The sequence below is a fragment of the Schistocerca piceifrons genome, chromosome 2, assembly GCF_021461385.2.
Source record: "Schistocerca piceifrons isolate TAMUIC-IGC-003096 chromosome 2, iqSchPice1.1, whole genome shotgun sequence".
NCBI lineage: Eukaryota > Metazoa > Arthropoda > Insecta > Orthoptera > Acrididae > Schistocerca > Schistocerca piceifrons.
Window position 1 is genome coordinate 76,962,532 of NC_060139.1, and position 23,174 is coordinate 76,985,705.

A 23,174-nucleotide genomic window follows, 5' to 3' on the forward strand; every position below is an offset into this window, starting at 1 on the left:
TTCCGCTGAATTAAATATTACTGCACTCATGTATAACCTCACACAGCTAGACATCGTAGCTAGATGCTATGATACTCCCCCCCCCCCTTCCCCCTCACAATCGCCACTCGAGACAAAGAATAACGAGTCCAAATAACATTTTTACTGGGGATGCAAACTCTTAACTTATTTCATTACACGTTCGTTCAGCACTTGGAATAAGGACCTGTAGTACGATGTTTCTCAGTGGAACGATGTCGTGATGGATTCCTACATCAGGACGTCCGGGGATTTGAACTCCTCCTGACGAATGCGAGTCCATTCTGATATCCACCGTAAGGTTTTTGATCTGTTTGACAATGAGGTAGCTAAGACGTAACCCTCACCTTTCGATTCTCTAGCTGGATAACGGAAATCGTTACGTCAGTAAATATATTACTAGAAAGTCATTTTTCAGCGAATATCGCAGACACTACAACAGTTGTCATTTGCGTGAGGAAATATATTTGTATTGTAGTCATATGAGAGAAAAAGACGCGCATGAGTAGCGTAAACCATAACCACATCACCTAAATTACCGTTGACGTTGCAGTTAATTATATAGTAAATAATCTTACTGATCTTTCTTCTGAAAGGCAATTAGCGTGACGTATTTAGAACGGTACATGGTTGAGTACTGGCGTTTAACATTTTACAGCTGAATAATAGCTCCGTTATTTCAAATAAAGGAAGTTTAGTGAGACAGCTTTAACAGTGCTCCAGCCGAATAGACAATTTTTAGTCAAAAGCTCCAGTACAGATACAGCTGACCAGGGAACGAAATAAATATCGCATTAGTAATCTTAGTGAAATAGCACTTTCATAAGCAGGCGAATTCTATTTCAGGTGTTCTGAGTCAGCTGACCCAGATGGTGTTGGTGAATGCCATTTACTTCAAGGGTGATTGGTTAAAGACGTTTAACAAAGAGTTAACCATACCAACACCATTTCATGTTGCCCCAGGATCAACAAAAGATGTGGACATGATGAATATTAAGGAACAGTTCAAATACTCTGACGTACCTCAACTGGAATCTCAGGTTTTGCTTCTCCCATACAAGGTATTGCACTAAACATTTACCTATAATAACTGTTCGCTAAGTTACAAGCTATAGAATACTATTACAAAGGAATAAATCTTCTATGAGTTCCTATAACTAATTACGATCCTTTCACGTGTGAGAAACGGATGACAAAATTTCTCTTCCGGAGATAAATGTAAGGTCATTGTTGCATTGTTGGTGAAAAACAAAAACAGAGACTACGGAAGTGGAAAAATTAACTTCGTTTTGATATCATGAAGTCTACACTCCGTCTCAGAGTTTAATTTTTCCCATCTCTATTTTGCTCATTGAATGTATTATCTTAAATGTGTGTTATCTAAAAGGCGTTCCCGCTTCTGTGCCTTGTGTGGAGTTGTGAGCTTTCGACGGCGCAGTATTAGTGCGGAATTGTGTGATCTTCATACGAAGCACAATTCTTGTGAGCCAAGTAACATTTGAGATTCGCTAATTTTCTTTTTCACGAAACAGGGGGAGAGGGTGAGTATGATGATAATACTGCCCAGACAGCAAAACGGCCTTCCGAATCTTGAGAAGAAACTTGTCAACATAAACCTTCAAGAAATTCTATCCGGAATGAGCAAACGGGAGGTGGTTGTGTTTTTGCCAAAATTCAAACTGGAGTATGAAAAGGAGCTTTCAGCAACGTTACAAGCAGTAAGTGAATACAGAAGTAATTTAAATTACTAACAGTATTTCAGATGACTCACGCTGTCAGGTGAAGCAAACGTTCCAAGCTATGTCGACACTAACCTGTAACTCTCTAATAGAATACCTGCATAAAGTGTTTATTTATTTATTTAAACTTGAAGTCTACATCCACAGTTATTATTTACTGAATGTATTCCAGTATTCCAGTGTCTGTCTTCCTCTACAGCATGGAAATTATTCCCTAATGTATCGTTCTATCCCTCCTTCTTGTCAACGTTTACCATGCACTTCTTTCCTCTTCGCTTCAGCGCAGAACCCCTTCATTCCTTATCAATCAAACTAATTTTCAACATTTAGTCTATAGCACCTGATCTCAAATGCTTCGATTCTCTTCTGTACCGGTTTTCCCACCGTCCATGTTTCACTACTATACAATGTTGTGCTCCAAACATACATTCTCAGAAAGTTCTTCCTCAAACACAAGCCTTAATTTGAGGAAGAACTTCCTTTCCGGCAGCACGTCTGCTTTTGATGTCCTCCATCTCCATTAGTTATTCGTTATTTTGCAAGTAGTAGAATTCCTTAACTTCATCTACTATGAACCTGATGTCAAGTTTCTTGCTGCTCTAATTTCTGCTGCTTCTCTTTACTTTTGTCTTTCTTCGACTTACTATCACTCCATATTCTGTAAAGCAATGTCGTCAGCGAATCGAGTCATTGATATCCTTTCAACTGGAATTTTAATTCCACTCCTGAACCATGTTTTATTTCCATCATTGTTTTTTCGATGTATAGATTGCACAGTAGGGACGAAAGTGTACCTCCCTCCCATACACCATTTTTAATGCGAGCTCTTCGTTCTTGGTCTTCCACTCTTATTATTCCCCTATGGTTACTGTACACGTTGTATATTACCCGTCTCTCCCTATAGCTTATTCCTACTTTCCTCGTGATTTCGAACATCTTGCACGATTTGACACTGTCAAATACTTTTACCAGGTCGGCAAATCCTATGAACGCATCTTAATTTTTATTTATTCTTGCTTCCATTATCAACCGCAACATCAAAAGTGCCTCTGTGCTATATTCATCTTTCCTGAAGCAAAACTGATCGTCATCTATCTGATTCTCAGTTTTCTTTCCAGTTCTTCTGCATATTATTCTTATCAGCAACTTGGATGCATGAGCTGTTAAGCTGATTGTGCGCGACTTTCCGTACGCGACAGCTCTTAAAATTTTCGGAACTGTGTTGAAGATATTTTTTTTCCGAAAGTCAGATGGTACATCACCAGACTCATACATTCGACACTACAACGTGAATAGTCGTGTTGTTGCCATTTTCCCAAATGATTTTAGAACTTCTGATGGAACGCTATCTATCCATTCAACTTTATTAAATCTTAAGTATTCGAAAGCTCTTTTACTTTCTGATTCAAATACTGGATCCCCTAGCTTCTCTAAATCTGCTACTGTCTCTTCAGACAAATCTTCCCCCTCACAGAGGCCTTCAATGTACTCTTTCCATCTGGGCATAACGTTGAAAAGCGATATGAGGTGGAACGAGGATATGAAAGCTGTGGTAGGGAAGGCAAACGGTCGATTTCGGGTTATTGGGAGAATTTTAGGAACCGGTGGCTTACTAGTAGAGGAGACAGCATATAGGACACTGATGCGACCTATTCGTGAGTTCTGCTTGAGTGTTTGGAATACGTACCAGTTCGGACTGAAGGAAGACGTCGAAGCAATTCAGAGGCGGGCGGCTAGATTTGTTACTGGTAGGTTCGAACAACATGTAAGTGTTACAGAGATGCTTCGAGTACTCAAATGGGAATCCCTGGAGTGAAGGCGACGTTCTTTTCTAGAAACACTATTGAGAAAATTTAGAGAACCGGCTTTTGGAGCTGACTGCCGAATGATTTTACTGTCGTCAACATACATCGCGCGTAAGGACCACGACAGTAAGATACGACAAATTAGGGCTCATGCGGAGGCGTACAGACAGTCGTTTCTCTCTCGCTCTGTTTTCGAGTGGAACAAGAAGGGAAGTAACTACTAAAGGTAAGGGGTACCCTCCGCCGCACACCTTAGGGTGGCTTGTGGAGTATCTATATACATGTAGATGTAGATGTACGAGGGTATTTCGGAAAGTAAAGATACACCGTACGCCAGAGGAACAGAAGAGTTTTGGCGAGCAAGTTGGCAACACTGGTGTTAACCTTGAACCGGTAGCTTTCTCCTCACGGTCGTTCGGAAGTTGAACGTTGCTTCTGGTTGGAGTAGGTCGTGTTTAAAATGTCTGCACCAATTCAGAATCCCTCCAAATGCGAAGTGCGCTCCGTCATACGTTTTCTTCATGCGAAAGGTCAGCGACCAGCTGATATTCACAAAGAAATTGTTTCTGTTTATGGGAACATTATGAATCGACAAAATGTAACGAAATGGTGTCGTCATTTCTCTGAAGGTAGTATCGATGTTCATGACGAACAAAGAACAGGTCGGCGATCTGTGGTCTCTGATGCCTTTCTTCGGAGAACGGAGGAAGCAATTCGTGTGAATAGACGTCTCACATTGAAAAAATTGCATCAGATCATACCGGGCGTGTCAATGACAACTCTTTATGATGTTGTGACTGTGAAGTTAGGGTACAGGAAATTGTGTGCGCGCTGGGTTCCAAAGCTGTTAACGGAAGAACACAAAAAGAAAAGAATGGACTTTGCACTCGACTTCCTCACACGCTATGCTGAAGCAGGTGATGAGTTCTTTGATCACATTGTGACAGGTGATGAGACGTGGGTTTATCACGATACACCCAAATCCAAGCAACAGTCAATACATTGGCGCCATTCGAATTCACCAAAAGCCAAGAAATGCAAAACGCCGATTTCAGCGAAGAAAATCATGGCTTCTGTTTTTTGGGACGGACTAGGCATTCTTCTGTTGGAATTTATGCCTCCTGGAACGACAATTAATGCTGCTGGATATTGCCAGACTTTGAAACGTCTTCGAAGGGCAATTCAAAACAAACACAGGAGAATGCTGACAAGTGGAGTCCTCTTGCTTTATGACAACACTCGACCTCACACAGCATTCGTAGCCAAAGCACTACTCAAAAGATTCACATGGGATGTATTGGCCATCCGCCATACAGTCCGGACCTTGCGCCCACCGACTTCCACGTCTTCTGTTACCTGAAGTGACATCTTGGTGGAAAATCATTCCACGACGATGAGGAGATCAAAGTTGAAGTTGAAATGTGGTTCCGACAACAGGCAGCAACCTTCTATGACTGTGCGATACAAAAGTTTGTGCACCAACTTAACAAATGTTTGGATAACAGGGGTGATTATGTTGAAAAATAACAAATAATCCAGTTAATAAGATGTAACTGACGTTTTCGAAATAAATGTTCTACTTAAGGACTGCAAGCCATCGTATCTTTACTTTTCAAAATGCCCTCGTAAATGTAGATCCACTCTCCCCTCTGCATTTAAAAGTGGAAATCCGTTGCACTCTTAATGTTACCACCCTTTATTTTAATTTCATTCAAGGCTTTTTTTAATTTTCTGTATACTGAGTCAGTCCCTCCGAAAATCATTTCTTTTTAGATTTCTTCACCTTTCCTGTTTGTTTCATCCCTCAGCTACTTGTATTTCTGTATTCCCGAATTTCTTTGTACTCACTTCTTTCATTAATCAACTGAACTACTTCTTCTGTTGCCAGCAGTTCCTTCGCAGTTACCTTCTTTGTACCTATGTTTTTCGTTCCAAATTCTGTGATTGCCCTTTTTAGAGATATCAGCTGTACTGCCTTCTAAGCCATTCCTTACTGCAGTACCTATAGCCTTAGCGAACATCAACCGTTTCTTTTCATTCCTTAGTATTTCCGTAAGCACTTCTTTGTGTATTGATTCTTCCTGAGTAATCTCTTAAGCCCGCTCGGTTGGCCATGCGGTCTAATGCACGGCTTTCCAGGCGGGAAGGAGCGCCTGGTACCCGGCACGAATCCGCCCAGTGGATTTGTGTCGAGGTCAGGTGAAATGGCCAGTCTGTGGATGGTTTTTAGGCGGTTTTCCATCTGCCTCGGCGAATACGGGTTGGTTCCCCTTATTCCGCCTCAGTTACACTATGTAGCCGATTGCTGCGCAAACAAGTTCTCCACGTACGCGTACAACACCATTACTCTACCACCCAAACATAGGGCTACACTCGTCTGGTGTGAGACGTTCCCTGGGGGGTCCACCGCGGGCTGAACCGCACAATAACCCTGGGTTCGGTGTAGGGTGGCGGAGGGGTGAAGTGGACTGCGGTAGCCGTCGTGGGGTTGTGGACCACTGCGGCTGTGGCGGCGACGGAGCCTCTCCGTCGTTTCTAGGTCCCCGGTTAACATACAATACAATACAATACAATCTCTCAAACTTCTGCCTACTCTTCACCACTGCTACATTGTGATCTGAGTCTATATCTGCTCCCGGATACGTCTTACAGTCCAATATATGACTTTCGAATCCTTGTATGACCACGAAGTAAAGTAACTGAAATCTTCCCGTATCTCTCGGCTTTTTCCAGGTATATTTCCTCCTCTTGCGATTCTTGAACAGAGCGTTCGCAGTTACTAGCTGAAATTTATTCCAGAACTTATTTAGCCTCTCTTTTCTCTCATACGTAGTTGTTGTTGCTGTTGTGGTCTTCAGTCCTGTGACTGGTTTGATGTAGCTCTCCATACTACTCTATCCTGTGCAAGCCTCTTCATCTCCCAGTACCTACTGCAGCCTACATCCTTCTGAATCTGCTTGGTGTATTCATGTCTTGGTCTCCCTATACGATTTTTACCCTCCACGCTGCCCTCCGATATTAAATTGGTGATCCCTCGATGTCTCAGAACATGTCCTACCAACCGATCCATTCTTCTACACAAGTTGTGCCACAAACTCCTCTTCTCCCCAATTCTGTTCAATACCTCCTCATTAGTTATGTGATCTACCCATCTAATCTTCATCATTCTTCTGTAGCACCACATTTCGAAAGTTTCTATTCTCTTCTTGTCTAAACTACTTATCGTCCACATTTCACTTCCATACATGGCTACACTCCATACAAATACTTTCAGAAACGACTTCCTGACATTTAAATCTATACTCGATGTTAACAAATTTCTCTTCTTCAGAAACGCTTTCCTACCCATTGCCAGTCTACATTTTATATTCTCTCTACTTCGGCCATCATCAGTTATTTTGCTCCCCAAATAACAAAACTCCGTTACTACTATAAGTGTCTCATTTCCTAATCTAATTCCCGCAGCATCACCTGATTTAATTCGACTACATTCCATTATCCTCGTTTTGCTTTTGTTGATGTTCATCTTATACCCTCCTTTCAAGAGAATGTCCATTCCATTCAACTGCTCTTCCAAGTCATTTGCTGTCTCTGACAGAATTACAATGTCATCGGCGAACCTCAAAGTTTTTATTTCTTCTCCATGTATTTTAATACCTACTCCGAACTTTTCTTGAGATTCCTTTATTGCTTGCTCAATATACAGATTGAATAACATCGGGGATAGGCTACAACCCTGTCTCACTCCCTTCCCAACCATTGCTTCCCTTTCATATCCCTCGACTCATATGACTGCCATCTGCTTTCTGTACAAATTGTAAATAGCCTTTCGCTCCCTGTATTTTACCCCTGCCACCTTCAGAATTTGAAAGAGAGTATTCCAGTCAACATTGTCAAAAGTTTTCTCTAAGTCTACAAATGCTAGAAACGTAGGTTTGCCTTTCCTTAATCTAGCTTCTAAGATAAGTCGTAGGGTCAGTATTGCCTCACGTGTTCCAACATTTCTACGGAATCCAAACTGATCTTCCCTGAGGTCGGCTTCTATCAGTTTTTCCATTCGTCTGTAAAGAATTCGCGTCAGTATTTTGCAGCTGTGACTTATTAAACTGATAGTTTGGTAATTTTCGCATCTGTCAACACCTGCTTTCTTTGGGATTGGAATTATTATATTCTTCTTGAAGTCTGAGGGTATTTCGCCTGTCTCATACATCTTGCTCACCAGATGGTAGAGTTAATGTCTACTCCCAGGGCCTTGTTTGGACTTAGGTCTTTCAGTGCGCTGTCAAACTCTTCACGCAGTATCGTATCTCCCATTTCACCTTCATCTACATCTTCTTCCATTTGCATAATATTGTCCTCAAGTACATCGCCCTTGTATAGACCCTCTGTATGCTCCTTCCACCTTTCTGCTTACCCTTCTTTGTTTAGAACTGGGTTTCCATCTGAGCTCTTGATATTCATACAAGTGGTTCTCTTTTCTCCAAAGGTCTCTTTAACTTTTCTGTAGGCGGTGTCTATCTTACCCCTAGTGAGATAAGCCTCTACATCCTTACATTTGTCCTCTAGCCATCCCTGCTTAGCCATTTTGCACTTCCTGTCGATCTCATTTTTGAGACGTTTGTATTCCTTTTTGCCTGCTTCATTTACTGCATTTTTATATTTTCTCCTTTCATCGATTAAGTTCAATATTTCTTCTGTTACCCAAGGAGTTCTACTAGCCCTCGTCTTTTTACCAATTTGATCCTCTGCGGCCTTCACTACTTCATCCCTCAGAGCCACCCATTCTTCTTCTACTGTACTTCTTTCTCCCAGTCCTGTCAATTGTTCCCTTATGCTCTCCCTGAAACTCTGTACAACCTCTGGTTCTTTCAGTTTATCCAGGTCCCATCTCATTAAATTCCCAACTTTTTGCAATTTCTTCAGTTTTAATCTACAGTTCATAACCAATAGATTGTGGTCAGAGTCCACATCTGCCCCTGGAAATGTATTACAATTTAAAACCTGGTTCCTAAATCTCTGTCTTACCATTATATAATCTATCTGATACTTTCTAGTATCTCCAGGTTTCTTCCACGTATACAACCTTCTTTCATGATTCTTGAACCAAGTGTTAGCTATGATTAAGTTATGCTCTGCACTAACTTCTACCAGGCAGCTTCCTCTTTCATTTCTTAGCCCCAATCCACATTCACCTACTATGTTTCCTTCTCTCCCTTCTCCTACTCTCGAATTCCAGTCACCCATGACTATTAAATTTTCGTCTCCCTTCACTACCTGAATAATTTCTTTTATCTCATCATACATTTCATCAATTTCTTCATTTCATTTCATTTCATTCCTAGAACCAAACCCATATTCTCCAGTAACCCTTTCTTCTACTACTTCCCCAGCATCCGCATTCCAGTCGCCCAAGACTACTAGATTTCCATCTCCGCTTCCATCTCCTTTTCCATTACCTGTTCAATATCCTTGTATACTTTCTCTGTCTCCTCATCTTCAGTTTGCGACGTCGGCATGTAGACCTGAACTATCGCTGTTGGTGCTGGTTTGCTGTCGTTTCTGGTGAGAAAAACTATCACTAAACTGTTCACCATAACACACTGTCTGACGTACCTTCCTATTCAGAACGAATCCTAATCCCATTATAACGTTTTCTTTTGCTGTTGATATTACCGTATACTCATCTGACCAGTAAGCCTTGACTTCTTTCCGTTTCATGTCACTGCTCCTCACTATATCTAGATTGTGCCTTAGCATTAAGCTTTTCAGATTTTCTGGTTTCCCTACCACTTCCAAACTTTCGACATTCCACGCCCCGACTCGTAGCACGTTATCCTTTCGTTCGTTATTGAATCGTTTTCTCAAGGTAATCTCCCCCTTGGCTGTTCCCTCCCGGAGATCCGAATGGGGGACTATTCCAGAATCTTTTGCCAATGAAGAGTTAATCCTGACAGTTTTTCAATTACAGGCCACATGTCCTGTGGATACGTATTACGTCGCTTTACTGCAATGGTTCCCATAGCCTTCTTCATCCTTATGCTGATCATTGCTGATTCTTCTGCCCCTTATGGGAAACGTCCCACCCAAGGGACAAGAAAGTAACCTGAGTCTGTGTCCGCTACACCGCCCTTCCTGAACAAACCGTTGACAGAATGAGGGTGAATTCTTACACCGGAAGTCTTCGGCTGCCAATGGTGATTCTTATTCTAAATTTAAGGGGTGACTGGGGACAAACCCGGGACTGAGAACGTTTTGATTACTAGTCAAAGACTCTGCCGCTTTTTTTGTCTCATTTTGTTTCTTATCGTTCGTTGCATTTTTTCGGAGTGGACGTCCCATGACCCCGGTTCAAGTTCATCGTTGATCCATTCACTGAGTTATTTTTAATACAGAGAGAAGTTAACCCTCTGGCCAAACATGCTGAGCTACCGTGGCGACTATGCTAGACCACTGGAATAAATTCCTTTAGCCAACTTCCCAGTTACTGATATATTCAAAGATTCTACTCATATTTGCTCGTTTGCTAGAGTGCATCTCATATGTGGATGGTTGTTTCTGCTATTGGATCCGCCCACTTGCTACCTACCTCTGGTCTGCAGCCATTGCCTACTGCATTCCTTGGGTATAGTGCAGCGCATCAGCTACATTGCTGTAACAAGCGGTTCCACAATAGTTTGTAACGTCTCAGAATTCACAGTTCTGTGATCGCTTGCACAAACGCAATGTAAATTGTAGATTTAAGTTGTCTTCTCTGCATCTACGAGGGCCGTTCAGAAAGTAACCTCCGGTTGATTTAAAAAAATACACCAAGTTAAATAAAAATATTTTAATATATACATCTTAGAACTACATCTTTGCACTATTTTTCTACATAGTCTCCATAGCGATTGAGGCACTTATCGTATCTCTTCACAAGCTTTGAAATTCCTTCTGCATAAAAATCACCCGCTTGTGCCTGGAGCCAGCCTGTGACCGCATCTTTGAGCTCTTCGTCGTCATCAAACCGCTGTGACCCGAGCCATTTCTTCAAATGCATGAAGAGGTGATAATCACTTGGCGCCAGGTCTGGGCTGTAAGGTGGATGGTTGATAACGTCCCACTTGAAGGACTCAAGAAGGGCCGTTGTTCTGCGAGCAGAGTGAGGACGGGCGTTATCGTGCAAAGAAACGATACCGGAATTCAGCATACCACGGCGTTTGTTCTGTATAGCCCGTCGTAACTTTTTCATTGTTTCACAGTACACGTCTTGATTAATGGTCATACCACGTTCCATGAATTCAACCAACAACACCCCTTTGGCATCCCAAAACACCGTTGCCATCAGTTTTCTGGCAGAAAAATCTTGCGAGGCTTTTCTTGGTTTGGTAGGCGAATTTGAATGTGCCCACATCTCTGATTGTTCTTTTGTCTCAGGGTTCACGTACTTAATCCAGGTTTCGTCACCGGTCACGATTCTGTTTAACAATGGTTCTCCTTCGTCCTCATAACGTGACAGAAAGTCTAATGCAGAGGACATTCTTTGAGTTTTGTGGTGGTCGGTAAGAATTTTGGGCACCCATCGTGCACAGAACTTACAGTAGCCCAATCTTGCTGTCACTATCTCGTACAAGAGAGTCTTAGAAATCTGTGGAAAACCAGTAGATAACTCCGACATTGAGAAACGTCGATTTTCGCGAACTTTTGCATCAACTGTCTGAACGAGTTCGTCAGTCACCAATGATGGTCTACCACTCCTCTCTTCATCATGAACGTTTTCTCGTCCACTTTTAAATAAACGTACCCATTCACGGACAACTCCTTCACTCATAACTCTTGGTCCGTACACGGCACAAAGCTCACAATGAATAGCTGCTGCAGAATATCCTTTGGCTGTAAAAAACCTTATGACAGCACGCACTTCACATTTGGCGGGGTTTTCTATTGCAGCACACATTTCAAACTGCCACAAAAACTAAACTAGCGCAGGTACGACGTTCACTCGACCATGGCTTGATGCCGACTGACCTGTTGAGTGCGTGAACGCCCAGATGGGGTCGCTACTCCCCCCACAACCCGCACTGTGATCAATCGGAGGTTACTTTCTGAATCGCCCTCGTATTTATTGTCTAGCCGGGATGGCAGCATGCCGACGTGTGGCTGAATGTCGCGCGAAGCCTTCCTTGGTCTTGTAAGCGTACGTATTTTGATCCTAAACGTGGAGTATCCAATCTTCCCTCACGCTCTATAGCTAAAGCGCAGCGTCATCGCGACGGTGATGCCCCATCGTTCTAGAAGGGAGAGACGCGCCTGGAGATCTTCCGACGCGAAGAAGTAAGACAGTCGAGCAGAGCGGGACAAGTCCCTGGAGCTAGTTTTCCGCGCATCTCGCATTAAAAAGTGAATTTGTTTTGTGATATTGCCGAATATAGTCAGTAGAACCAGAGCATGATTGTACAGCAGATCCTGAATGTATAAAAGTGATAATTTTGAAGTCAGGCTTAAATTTCATATCTAGGTAATTGTTACGTAATGAAAAGGAGATTGTACAGTATTGAACCGTCCATGGTAAACACATACCAGTTCGTGAAAAATGAGCGCACGGCATATGTAGAGTGAGTGCAATCAGAACCAGTAGGGACCTATTGTATGAATTTAAAGTTGAATAAAATTAACTATGTCACACAAACGTATTCACAGGTTACAACCTCATTATTGCTATTAGAGTATCTCGGAAAGCACGGAACTATAGTAAAGTATGGGAAAACAGATAAGGCGTGCGTCGTAGGCCCACTGTCACAACTATAATTATTGGCACATGTGCAATGGGAGTAAGTTCGCCCTCTATATCTGGCTATTCGACAATTTCCGATGCCTAATTTTTCTAATCAGTGATATTCACTAACAAAAGCAATAAAATAAGAAGGGCGGTTTGCAGCTTTTCTGGATATTGTGGCTTCAGTGAAGTCCAAGATGGGCCAGATCCATGGCGCTGTTTTGGGATCCTGCGTCCTTAATGCTTGACGGCCTGGAGTGGCTAGAAAGCCGCAGCCGCTACTATCGTTCATCTGTCTCTTGATTTTGTACATACAAGTAGCATAGGGGCCGTGACCTGTCAGATAATTTAAAGTGAGCCGGCCGAAGTGGCCGTGCGGTTAAAGGCGCTGCAGTCTGGAACCGCAAGACCGCTACGGTCGCAGGTTCGAATCCTGCCTCGGGCAAGGATGTTTGTGATGTCCTTAGGTTAGTTAGGTTTAACTATTTCTAAGTTCTAGGAGACTAATGACCTCAGCAGTTGAGTCCCATAGTGCTCAGAGCCAGCCATTAATTGAAAGTGAGACATGAAGTCGCGCAGGAGGCCCGCGGCCATGACGTATACTTGAGGAAATTTGTCACTGCTGAATAGGTCGCCAAAATAACCGGCCATGTTATGTAAATTGGAAGTGCTAAGTGGATAAAGATATCAAAAGGAGGGAACTATAGACGTTAGCTGCATCGTGACCTTATGTCGTTCTTTCGGGCATGTCCGAAGAACAGACATCACTCATTCATATAATAACTGTTTACTTGCTATTCAGAAACCCTTGTTTCTTGACTCATTCGAGGCACAGCCTATCGCCGGAACAACTGCTATAGAAAAGTACAGCTATTAGTACAAGCGTAATTGACGATAATAATTTCCACAAGGTATTACAAAGAATGCTCAAAAAGTAGGATACCAAAAAGAGCCCGCCTGCATAGCCAGGTGGTAGAGTGCTTGCCTCCCATGCAAGCTGGCCTGGGTTCGATTCCAGGCCTCGCCAGCACGGTAGATCAGCGTGTCGGTCAAAGGACTGCTCGCCCTCTGTAATAAAAAAAAAAAAAAACTGAGTAAAGGAATCAGCGATCAACTTGAACGGATGTCTTGTGACGTCTGCCAAGACCAAGCGAAACGAACAATACCGAACAGAATGAAAAAAAAGGCAGGGTTGGAGATTTTTCTCCGCTCGTGGACAGTGTGTTGTTGTCTTCATCATCATTTCATCCTCATCACCGGCGCGCAGGTATCCCAACGTGGCGTCGAATGAAATAAGACTGGCACTTGGCGGCCGAACTTCCCCGACTGGGGTCTCCTGGCTAACAATGCCATACGCTCATTTCCATTTTACCAAAAACAAAAGTCTTCAGACGACGTATGGAGTCACATGTGTCAGCCGTCAGCATCCCTACTCATCTGACAGAAAGACGGTGTTACAAAACTTAACAGAAATTGCCACCAGGTGGTGGGTACGTATAAGAATAGTGGCACTATTTGTTCCCAAAAAATAACTGGAAATCCTGATGCTGGAACCAAAAACTTAGTTACTGTAGTTGTTGGGTCTGCAGATAATCCAGTCTTGAAACTCAGTTCTGTATCCTTACAGCCAGTTCTCTCTTCCGTTGACAGTGTCTGGAAGCGGTTTTCCCCTTCTGTAATGCCCATAACTTTTATATACGACCCTTCCTTCACAACTCTTCTTACACTCTTCAATGTTTTTCAAGGTCCTGCTATCTTTATAGCCCCACAGGCTTCTCCGGGGACGTGTTGAAAAATAACGGCTCCAATTTTTTTGTGTGAAAACTCCAAGCTTTTTAAATAAAACGAACTTTATTGACATTCTACATCTATGTCAGTGATATCTACATATTTATTTCTCAAGATAATTACCTTGACGACAAACACATTTCTTCCAAAGAGAGACCAATTTGTTGATACCGTCACTGTAGAATGTTTGACATTTTTGAGGGAGCTACATTCTCGCCTCTGCTTGCAACGATTCATCAACCTCAAAGTGAATACCTCGAAGGCGTTCTTTAATTTCTGGAAATAGATGAAAGTCGGATGGAGCCAAGTTGGGACTGTATTGCGGATGATAGGTGACAGCGAAACCAATGCCTCTGATTGCAGCAGATGTAACAGCGCTCTTATGTAATCTGGCTTGTAATGCTGAAGGAGAAGGCGCTCCATGTGTGGACGAACTCTACGAATTTGTGCTTTCGCAAACTCTATTACAGCACACTGTTCCTCACGCACCGATATCATTAAGTTACCACCTCCACGTTACGCGCTACAATTCAGAGCCCTCGAGAGGCAGAAGGTTGGAACTTACATCAGCGAAACAGGAAAGTCCACCGAATAATGTGCATGATACGTAATAACTCAAGCGATACTGGGAACAGAATAATAAATTCGGAGGCATTACCTTTCAGCATGCCCTCGTCTCTACCATCTTACGTCTCATTCCCCCACATCTCTTTTTTAACCTCTCTTATTTCCACACTTAAAGGCCGGAAAACGTCCTGTACTAACACTCCACGATACCAATCATCTTCGTAACGTGAGAAAGCTTTGTTTTTTTTTCCCCTCAGCTGCTTCAGTAAGATGATATGGCATAGCTGACTGCCAGTTTGATTTACACCAAAAGGAAGTGTTGTGTGATCACTCGATTGCTCTACAGAGCCTTTATTTCAAAATGGATGTGGGGTATTGTGCTCTATTTACACTGATAACAATCTTGAAATATTGAAGAGCAGAATAATACCTAATCCATGTTGTGTTTCTTCATTCTTATTTAGTGTTAGTTGCTAGTACTGAAATAAAATATGGCGTCTTTTATCTTAAACATAGTTAAAAATTCGCTTATAACATCTTTCTGATTCCAATTTCAGCTTGGTGTGACTGACATGTTCGATGCCAGCAGGGCAAATTTGAGTGGTATTAGTGATGAGCCACTGGTAGTTTCCAAAGTTCTGCACAAGGCTTTCATAGAAGTCAATGAAGAAGGCACAGAAGCAGCAGCGGCAACTGGTAAGTAAATTGGAAACACTTCTTTGGCATAACTCCACGTGCAGTGTTACGTCGTCGTCAACGAAATTCTTCCTACCACGGTTATTAAGACGGTTCCAATATGCATCACTTTATGAGCATTCTAACCTTTCACCACTGACAAATGAATTATGATCTCTGTTCCAAGTTACTAATCATAGGACTATGTGACGATTCCGTCAACTGACTATCCACTACTGTAAACTACTACTACTACTACTACTACATTCGTCAGGCTAGAAAAAAGATAGTGTGTCTGTTGTGGATGTTTGTTTCGCAAGTCAAAACGTCACATGCCCAGGTAGCGTCGTGTCTCTAGGTCAAATACTTGAGGATGCTCAAGAGACGACGCAACCGCCTTCATCGCGATAGCAGCAGCTTTTTAAAGCAACTAGTTACTGGCACAAGAATCAGACAAAATATCTGTATACCTGTACATCACCATTATCTGCGACATTACTCGCCCAATCTCGCATCGCGCAAAAAACCTGATTTGCAAAATTTCACACTCATTAACTATCGAAGTTGCTGAATCAGTTATTAGCTTCGAATGCTTCTTTTACGTCACCTAAGCAATTGTCATTTTTAACGTTTTATCGTTATTCCATGAGGTATGGCTTTACAAAGTTAGCGTTGCCAAACAGTGACGTAAGAAGTCTACCCAGTCTGCAGACTGATGCGAGAGTTCGACCATCAGTACAAAATAAAAATTGATCAAGCCACATGCTTCATCACTGCATTGTATATGGAAGCTGCTAAAAGATGGAAGGCTATCTGACGTGATGTAGCATCAAGAATCTGGTTTGATCTTGAGCTGCTGCATTTTGTGGAAGCCATAGGACAGGACGTTTCAGTATTATGTGTCGAAGAAACTTTCTGAGCTTTTCACTGCGTCTCCATCTAAATAAATACTCTGCAAACCACTGTGCATTTCATGGGAGACGGTACTTAGCATTGCACGAGTTAGTTTGCTTGAGCATCCTCAGTTTCGTCATTGAGGATTCATATGGAATGCTGTTACTGGGGACGAGTATGCCTTAATCTTACGGTCGTAAAAATAAATTAACGACTGAGATCTTACAAGAGACATTTACTTGAACAAATATCAGTTTTTCAACACAAAATTTTGCATGTGATGTCTCAACAAGGGTACTGTGCACTACAAACACCTCTATATGAGTGTCGTATCTGGTATTTGTTGCGAATAACAGGTACACCTTTTGGCCGTAATGAGATAAATCAACTGACAGACCTACAGTGCATGTTGCTACTGCACGATAATGAACCCTGCTGATTTCATTAACAAAACTACTCGGGATTATGTGTGCAAAGTCATTCCTCACGCACGTGTTATTCTGATCTTATGCCGTCAGATGTTTACTTTTCCCAGTCCTTATCTAACAACCGTCAAGAAAATTGGTTTCCAGACGAAAATACGCTTCATATTTGGTTAGATGACGCCTCTGACTCAAAGAGGTCGATCTCTACAGGCATGGAATTGGTAAACTACCTGAGCTTTGCCAGACGATTTTGGATAATGTAAGAGAATATATTGTTGATGATTAATTTCTCACCGATGTTTTGGGTTGTGTTGAATAAATTAATGGAAATCTCTATTGCAATGTGCACTGCACTAATAAAAATACAACTTACCTCAATGTTTTAATAAAACGTGAAGCGTTTGTAACTGAACCGTGACTTTATTGCGGTGAGTTAGTAAGATATTAATCACTTTGGTCTTCGAAACTGTGTGTTTACTTACTGACCTCCTTCATACTCAAGTAGTGTGGTAATGTGGCATTTCAAAAATAATACTCTCACCTATGTTAAGCACTGTCAGGCATGGCTAACCCTTGGATGGGTGACCGTCCGGTCTGCCGAGCGCTGTTGGCAAGTGGGCAGCAGTCAGCCTTTGTGAGGCAGATTGAGAAACTACTTGATTGAGAAGTAGCGGCTCCAGTCACGAATACTGACAACGGCTGGGAGAGTGGTGTGCTGACCACACGCCCTCCACATCCACATCCAGTGATGTCTTTAACTGAGACTGACATGACGGTCGCTCACTACCGTTAGTGTCTTGGACCTGTTCGGACGGAGTTTATTTTATCTTTTAGAAGTGGAAAGAGATGTTATCCAATGTTCAGTATCGTTAGTTTGTCGCCCTTATACTACGAGCTGCCGCGCGGGATTAGCCGAGCGGTCTTAGGCGCTGCAGTCATGGACTGTGCGACTGGTCCCGGCGGAGGTTCGAGTCCTCCCTCGGGCATGGGTGTGTGTGTGTGTTTGTCTGTGATGTACAGACGGTAGCAGAGCCAGGATGGGGAAGGTGTAGGCACATTTATTTGGTCCAAGCCTTGTTGACACAAATTTATTATTTAACAGTAATTGGTTTTACATGTAAGTTAATACAAGTAACAGTTTAAAAGGAAATTTTAGCAATAAAAAAAATTTTAAAACATTCTATAGAAGAACATGCAACCCCACTCTGAACCATTACATAAAGGTACTGTTAGTAAAAGGTATATTATATCGTACAATAGTGCAACATGTACAAATACTAACAACTACACCAGAAAAATATTGAACTTGTGATTCGTACTACATGTAAACCAAACCTTTAAAAAATCCAATTTGGCAAGAGTGCAACAAATTCCCTACTGCCTGCTTAAAAAGAAAATGTGGCAATGATAATCAGGATTTTTTTTTTTTACCTCCAGATTTCACTTAAGCTTACGTAAACCCTACACAAATGTCACTTATTTTCCTCTCATGTGATATCAGTTCACTTTTCGTGCCAAATGCACAAATTTTCTAAATTATTTTATATCAGTTAAGTAAGCTACAAAACAGAAGTAACATTAACGACAGGTGACATGAGTAAACACTGTAAAGTTTTCAATTTCACGACGGTTGTGTTAACTAGCAAATTTTCATTAAAATACTCGCCCCCACGTGTTCCAAAATTAATTCAGTCAGTCTCGAGCAGAAACACAACTTAATACACAAATATGGCAATATCACGGAATAGATGGGTTTATCCCAAACAATATTAGTAGAATTAAGAAATTTGCAATTTAAACGCACCAATTTTAACGAAGTCTAATGTAATAATAATTTGGACAGAACTTTCATAAAATGATCGATGATAGTGGATACCGTGCCATAGACTATGAAACAAATTAAGAACTATTCACAGTAAACACCTGGCACATGATGATATTCTCTGAAGCATTTCAAATCACAAAATGTTGGCTACAAGTACCAACCACATAATAAAGTAATGATCATGAAATATAATAAAAGTATATGAAAATTTCGGCCTTAGCCAGGTGACGAGAACCACACCAATGCAGTTTCCTGTTACACTCGAGTGCTAGGCCCAACAAACAACAGCTGGTCATGGAGAACCACGCTAAGCAAGCGAGCATTCCGTCCTCCCCACATGCTCGCAAACAGCCACGCTCATCGCAGTCCTTGATCGGCAGGCACCAGTTGACTCCCCGCCGCTTCCGTCCTGTCGCCATATACCGACCGAGCCGTCCTTCCAAAACTGTTGCTTCGCGCACCAGGGCCAACAGCGCTCAGCGATCACGCCCCCTATCGCTGCGGCGAAAACAAGTGAAATAATCTCGCGGGTAAATCAAATGAGCTCAGCCGTGACACGGCTCATTGTCCTTAGAATAATTTGGGTTGAGTAGTGTGTAAGCTTGGGGACTGATGACCTTAGCAGTTAAGTCCCATAAGATTTCACACACATTTGAACATTTTTGAACTGTGAGCTACTGGGAGGAACAAGACAAGTTTTGATAGATAAGTTTTCTTAAGATTTCCTAATGATTTTAGATGTGAACTGCTAAAACTTTCTCCTTCATCAAGACTGGAACCGAGACGCAAACCAGCTTTCACTTTACAGATGGCCACCTATTCTCAGAGCTAGCGAAGAGATGAAGTATTTATCTCTACTTCTGCCCAGGTGGTGACTATGAGAGATAAATCGTAACATGAAAGACGAGGTTAGTTGCAATTTCGGTGAAGAACGAATTTCCTGGAGTTATAACCAGAAACTGATGACCCTATGCCATACCTTAAGAGAAAAATCACGAAGATTATTCAATGGAAACTACACAAAAAGTCAAGTAAATTTAGCAGGTCAATTCCGCGCATCGAGGAAGTAACTTGTCGATCACAGTGTTTCCCAACTTATTCTACATTGTCGCCAATGTTCAGATATACTAGCAGCAAGAAGAATATCAGCCGATGTCTTCCTTGAATGGACTCACATGGTACTATAGGCTGCATCTCAACGAAGTGGTTCCTTAGGTCAGCATACTAAAAGTATATGCCACAGACTTTTGTTCCCATTTCTGTAACTAGATTTAGGCACTAGAGCATAGTTTCTAATAATTCAGATATTCTGACTGCAAACAAATACAGCAAAACCAACAATGGAACATTTATTTTCGTGTCTACCTTAAGTACACCGAAAGCTGAAAAGCTCATTCACCAGACAGGATTAATATTTTTTTAATTTTCCAGTTGTTAGAGAATAAACATCATGAGTAGGCAACACGTCTTTTGATCATTATAGACTCTCAAAATATTTTTCTACAGAAGTACCAGTTTAACAAGTCTTGGTTCCAAAACACTAACATAGATTATTTACAGAGGAATAGACAAACTGTTAGAAGCCGACCACAGGGAAGGTGAATTTGATTCTAGAAAAATGTAGCAATATGCAAGGCACTAATGACCCTATAACTTATCTTAGGTTGAGGAAAGAGAAATCTATGTTTATAGCGTTTGTAGACATAGAGAAAGGTTTTGACAGTGTTGACTAGCATACTTTCTTTGAAATTCTGAAAGCAGTAAGGTAAAATACAAGGAGTTAAGGCTATTTACAACTTGCACAAAAACAAGGTAGGTATAGGAGTCGAGGCACATGAAAGGGAAGCAGTTGTTGAGAAAGGAGTGAGACAGGGTTGTAGACTATCCGCGATGCTATTCAACCTGCACCTTGAGCAGGAAGTAAAGCGAAAAAAAAAAAACTGGAGTAGGATTTGAAGTTCAGGTAGAAGAAATAAAACTTTGAGGTTTGCCTATGAAATGGTAATTCTTTCAGAGACACCTAAGGACTTGGAAGAGCAGCTAAATGGAATGGACAGTGTGTTGAAAGGAGAATATCATCAGCATCAATAAAAACAAAACAAGGGTAACGGAATGTAGACGAAGTAAATCGGGTGATTCTAAGGGAATTTTATTAACAAATGAGGCAAAGTAGTACTTGAGTTTTGCAGTTTGTAATTATGGAGGGTGAAGTAGAAAAGGATATAAAACGTAGATTAGGAATGGCAAGTAAAGGGTTTCTGAAAAAGAGAAATTTATTAACATCGAATTTAGAATTAAGTTTTAGGAAGTATTTTCTAAAAGAATTTTTATGAAGTGTAACCACGTATGGAAGTGAAATATGGATGATAAACAGTTTAGACAAGAAGGAGATGGAAGCTTTTTAAATGTGGTGCTAGAGAAGAATGCTGAACACTGGATAGGTAGATCACATAACTACTGAGCTGGTACTGAACAGAACTGGGGAGAAAAGAAATTTGTTACTCAGCCTGACTAGAAGAGGGGATCGGTTGACAGAACACATTCTGAGGCATCAACGTATCACCAATTTAGTACTGTAGGGAATTGTGGAGGGGTAAAAATTTTAGAGAGAGACCAAGAGATGAATACAGTAAGCAGATTCAGAAGGATGTAAGTTGCATTAGTTATTCGGAGATGAAGAGACTTGCACAGGATAGGGTAGCATGGAGCGCTGCGTGAAGCCATTCTTCGAACTGAAGATCGCAAGAACAAAAAACAACAAAAAACTGTCACTGGCACTAGTACCAAAATAGAGGAACAAGATGAAAAGATAACAACACAGTACTGACTGCAAAATGTGAACATCCTCAGAGAGACTTGGTAACCTACTAACAATAAAGTTTCAAATCAAAGTAGTCTACTGCGCATAGGAACCATACGCCAGAAAGCGGGCTCGGTGAGTGGAGCAAATCAAGTCAGCTAACACGAAATGAGAAGAAGTTGTCACCAGAACTTGTAACAAGGAACACAGAATGCTGGCAGTACTGTCAATAAAGTCATCTTCAAGCAAATCTGTCATTCAGTCTACAAATACTGAAAGAACGAAAATAATCATTTACTCGTAGTGATTATGATATTACCACTTGTGATGCTCTGTCAATAGACGCGAAAAGCATCTGTGTTGAAGAGCTTTTCAACTTGTAATACGCTTAGGGCAGAGAAAACCAAGCGTAGCGTGGTGTTAATTTTCTACGCAGCAGTACACAGTTGGCGCAGAGTGTTATTAATTTAGTCGCTAATGATTTTGTACAAACAACGCCTCTAAGTCGCCACAGTATTCACATGAGAATAGTTGAGATGTGGATATCTGTGTCATTGGAGGGTCTTTGTTGGAAAATGATACCCGTATTATAGACTAGCTTGTTCAGTTTGCATTGTGTATTGCGTCAACTAGCTAGCGCAATCAGTGGATGTCTGGATGCAACAGTATCGGCGTGAGAAATCATTGAACATTGTGTACTTGCCAAAAATTGCGGAACCGACGGTTATGAACGCGTAGTGAAATCCTAATCTGATTTACTGATGTCATAAAATTTTATTATCTGTGGTTTCCAGACGCTCATACTATTGTTTCAGGACGTACCACTAAATGTGTTAAATTTATTTTCATACTTCTACTTGTAGGTGTACAATAGCACATAAGATTGGATATAAAATAATACTTTGTATTACATTCTCGTGTATTTTCTGTATTTCCAGCTGTCGTGATGGTCGGCTACTCACTGTCCGTTCCTGCACCCGACCCCCCCATCATCTTCAAGGCAGACCACCCGTTCGTGTTCCTTATACTGGACCAGCAAACACGCACTGTGCTGTTTGCAGGTCGCTACTCAACTCCTCCTTCATGAAGTCTGACGGATGAAGAATTCCGCAAAAAATGTTTTTTTCTTTGAAAAAGATGTAATGTACGAAAAATAAATATTTATTTGTCCATCATACGCAGTTATTCCTAAACAACAAAAGGGCATGCGCACGTTTTTGCATTTTCTCCCGAATCCCAAGATGAAAGCCGAAAATTTTGTACTGAAGTATGCGAATAAAGAATTCTGCAGTAGCCATGTATGGAAGTGAAACATGGACGATAAATAGGTTGGACAAGAAGAGAATAGAAGCTTTCGAAATATGGTGCTACAGAAGAATGCTGAAGATTAGATGGGTAGATCACATAACTAATAAGGAGGTGTTGAATAGGACTGGGGAGGAGTTTGTGGCACAACTTGACAAGAAGAAGGGACCGGTTGGTAGGGCTTGTTCTGAGGCATCAAGGGATCACAAATTTAGCATTGGAGGGCAGCGTGGAGGGTAAAAATCACAGAGGGAGACCAAGAGATGAATACACTAAGCAGATTCAGAAGGACGTAGGTTGCAGTAAGTACTGGGAGATGAAGAAGCTTGCACAAGATAGAGTAGCATGGAGAGCTGCATCAAACCAGTCTCTGGACTGAAGACCACAACAACAACAAACAACAGTAAGTGTTATAAGATTACTCCAAAAGATCTCTAATGGAGAAACAGTATTTAAGGAACTATTTAAAAGAAAGACTCAGTGTTTCTTGTTTTTATTTTTTATGTTCTTTCTTTTATTTATTTATTTATTGACAAATTACATCCACCATGATTTCCTTTTCCGTGCCAGCCACTTAATCT

At 41.5% G+C, this 23,174-nt stretch overlaps 1 protein-coding gene across 1 annotated transcript in view; it reads left to right on the forward strand.

Annotated features, from left to right (window-relative positions):
• LOC124775159 (serpin B6-like) overlaps positions 1–22,465 on the forward strand; it is a 68,672-nt gene extending 46,207 nt beyond the window's left edge. Inside the window, exons 5-8 of the mRNA XM_047249999.1 lie at positions 865–1,079; positions 1,551–1,736; positions 15,221–15,365; positions 22,227–22,465. Of these exons, the coding sequence (XP_047105955.1) occupies positions 865–1,079; positions 1,551–1,736; positions 15,221–15,365; positions 22,227–22,375 (695 nt within the window). The 3' untranslated portion in view covers positions 22,376–22,465. The remainder of the gene's footprint in view (positions 1–864; positions 1,080–1,550; positions 1,737–15,220; positions 15,366–22,226) is intronic.
• Positions 22,466–23,174: the final 709 nt, after the last annotated feature.